Raw genomic sequence first — 3,484 nt, forward strand, 5'->3', positions numbered from 1 at the left:
ACTCAAGAAGAAAAAAAAAACTAGAAACACAACAAAACTTTTTCAAATTTGAAAGGATCCATGACCTAGAAAAACTTAATATTGTTAAGTAATGACAATGAAAAACTATTGATGTGCACATTACAGTTGAATTTACAGACATGGTGCTGAGTGAGAAATGCCAGGCTACGACCATCAGAAGAACTTCCAGCTTTCTCGCCCCTCAATTCTCCCTCAAGCTAGAGGGCCTGCAGATAAGTATTTACCTCCAAAGCATTTATTTAAAATTTACATTTGATGAATATTGATACATGTGTCATCCTTGATTTTCTCCTCCACAGGCACATTATATTTTTATAGTTGCATAGAATGAATAAAGAACAAGTAGGGATTTTTAGGGTTCCTCTTTTTCTTTGTGATATTTAGAATTTTTACTACTAATCGAATTTTTCATTTATTTGTGTGGCAAATATTTCAGATATCACTTCTAGCTGTATTGAAATATACAATTTAGCTGGGCTTGGTGGCACAGACTGTAATCCCACGTCTTTGGGAGGCTGAGGTGAGTGGATTGCCTGAGCCCGTGGGTTCGAGACCCACCTTGGCAACTTGGCGAGACCTCATCTCTACAATAAAAAAAATAAGCCGGGTGTGGTAGCGTGCGCCTATAGTTCTGGCTACTTGGAAGATTGAGGCGGAAAGATTGCCAGAGCCCAGCAGGTCGAGGCTACGGTGGCCAGAGTGGCCACTGCACTCCAGTCTGGGCAACAGAGTGAGACTCCAACTCAAAAAAAAGGAAATAAATATACAATTTATTATTGTGAACAATAGTCACTCAAAACTCCATTAATAATGACAACATCAGAACTTAATTATTCTGTCTAAATATATGTCTGTGAACACCAATTTGTGGAGATGGTTGTGCAGGACTACGCATGTGTCAATATTCATCAAATGTAAATTTTAAATAAAACTTCTATTACATGACAGCTAAACACAGTAAGTTTGTTACACGTGAAAATTAGCAGCAGATTAACAAAAAGAGCAGTTAAAAATAAATAAATATATCTAAAATGAAGGAGACTGCTTAAAATACACTTACATGAGTTCTAAACTTCTCCACATTTTAAAGAGAATTGGAGAATGTTGTGAAAGCAAAAACTATTATCAGTATAGAAAACTAGCTCAGTCATCCAAACTATTAATGCCACAGTCTCTTGGACTAGTTTGAGGAAATTCGTTATATCCAGGAATATGAAGCACAGCCTCAGACAGTGAACTATCATCATAATATGCTCCTGGCCACATAACATAACACCTCCAAGCTCTGTGTTTTCCAGTGTTACACTGGAAAATTAAGGTGACGTTGAAAAGCAACATACATCTATAGTGTACAAATGTAAAAATAAAATAATAGGTAGTAGTTTTGTTACCAAGAAATTACATAGTAAGAAATCACATATTTAAAAATATTTTCATTGACAAAACTCCTCCAGGTTCCTCTCATCTGCACTGGAAGATTGCCTCTCTGAGCCAACTCACCCAGAGCTTGTTATATAGCAGGAGACATGCAAATAAGACCCTCAATCTGAGTATGAAAACCAGTCAAGCCCTGACTCTCCAGTTGTGGGAGAGGAACCCAAGCCCTGGGATTCCCAGGTGTTCCCATCCAGAGGCAAGGACTGAACACAAACGACTCACCATGGAGTTTATTCTTAGCTGGGTTTTCCTTGTGGCTGTTTTAAAAGGTAATTCATGGAAAACTGTGTATATTGATTTTATGAAGGGAAATGAATGAGGGAAACAGAAGACTTATGTGACAGTTTCTAATAAAGACATCTCTATGTTTACAGGGGTCCATTGTGATGTGCAGCTGTTGGAGTCTGGGGGAGGCTTGGTCCAGCCTGGGGGATCCCTGAAACTCTCCTGTAAGGCCTCTGGATTCACATTCAGTGATCATTACATGAGCTGGGTCCGCCAGGCTCCAGAGAAGGGCCTTGAGTGGGTCTCATACATTAGCTATGATGGTGGATACACAAACTATGCAGACTCCGTGAAGGGTCGATTCACCATCTCCAGAGACAATGCCAAGAACCTGCTGAATCTGCTAATTAACAGTCTGAAAGCTGAGGACACAGGCACATACTACTGTGTGACACACACAATAAGGAGATGTCAGAGTAAGCCTAAACACAAACTTCCCTGCATGGACTTTGGGCTGAAATCAACTGCAGGTGATAGACCGGATTCACTGATCAGAATCAAGCCCAGAGGCAGCAGCAAATGGAGGTTAAGGGCTGGTTTCCTGTCAGCATTTGTGATTTCCTCCCCACCTCAGAGTTTCCCCAGAGATCCTCTCTAATTTTAGATGTCTGTTCCTGTCAAAGTGATCTCTAAATAGAAAAGAGGCCATTGTTATACAAGAATATATTGTCTCTCACAGACACAAAATTCTGATTTCCACTCAGAGAGAAGGTAACACCTTAACCACTGTCTCCATGATGAGAGTCCTGAGGAAGTCCAGGGAGAACAGGGAATATTTTCCCATGATCTCAGGGCAGGGACTTCTGTGGAATTTTCTGATTGGTACAATATTTAGAAATTCTTTGTTCAAAATGGTGTGTGGATGTGGAATTGACCTGAGCTGTGCAAACCGGACGAGTGTCACCTTTTTTATCAGTAGATTTAGGAAGTCCTTGACATGTGGTTAGAATCCAAATGGAGTCAATTGTGTTAAAATCCTGACACATGGAATCATGGGAAGCCACAAAGAAAGAGATCCCGACACATATTCCTGATTAACAAGAACTATCTGAATAGACTCTGTAAAACTACAGCATTGCACAAAGACCATCCTAAACTTACCATAAATTATTTCTGTTAGGACAGGTGCACAGACATGATTAGCCCAAGCCTGGAATGATGCTACCTTTTTTATGGGTCCTTGATGCCTAACATAATTATCACAAAGAAAACATGTACCCCTACTCATTTTTTCTTTAAAGTCCTAAGGATTGACACACTGGAGTCTCTTCTGCATTTGTTGTCAACATTGTATAGTTACTCACTTTCAGTAAGGTTTAAAAGTTTCCTATGTGTTATGTTTCTTGCAAAAAATAATCCAGATTGATGACTACAAACAGGATCTTAGGAATATGTTGTAAGAGGGGAATCTAATACAATCTTGAAAGTTTTGACATAATGGATGAGGGTTTAAAATATCGTGCTGTGTTTACATATAGTAGTATAGAGTCTAATATTGGAGGATAAATTTGAAAATACAAGTCTTTTTTTTTCTTTTAAAAATGTGGAGTATAATTCAGGGTTAGGTATACAAAGGTTGATTATGCAGGTACCCTTGTTAATGAGGTATGCCACTCTGTTAGGAGTTTCCTTCAACTGCCAATCACAAATCCATCCCCTGAGAGTTTCCAGCTACTTCCAATCACGTTCTTATTGTATTTAATTGTTCAACGTCTGCTTATGTGTGAAAACATTTGGTACT

The 3,484-nt window shown here is 38.9% G+C and overlaps 1 gene segment (V, D, J or C); it reads left to right on the forward strand.

Annotated features, from left to right (window-relative positions):
- Window positions 1-1,633: 1,633 nt before the first annotated feature.
- On the forward strand, window positions 1,634-2,341 carry LOC103277413. The segment is given in 2 exon segments: window positions 1,634-1,727; window positions 1,833-2,341. Coding segments are annotated over 2 exon segments (555 nt in total).
- Window positions 2,342-3,484: the final 1,143 nt, after the last annotated feature.

Source organism: Carlito syrichta, unplaced genomic scaffold (assembly GCF_000164805.1).
Source record: "Carlito syrichta isolate Samal-C Ts95f unplaced genomic scaffold, Tarsius_syrichta-2.0.1 Scaffold317691, whole genome shotgun sequence".
In the NCBI taxonomy this organism is placed as follows: Eukaryota; Metazoa; Chordata; class Mammalia; order Primates; family Tarsiidae; genus Carlito; species Carlito syrichta.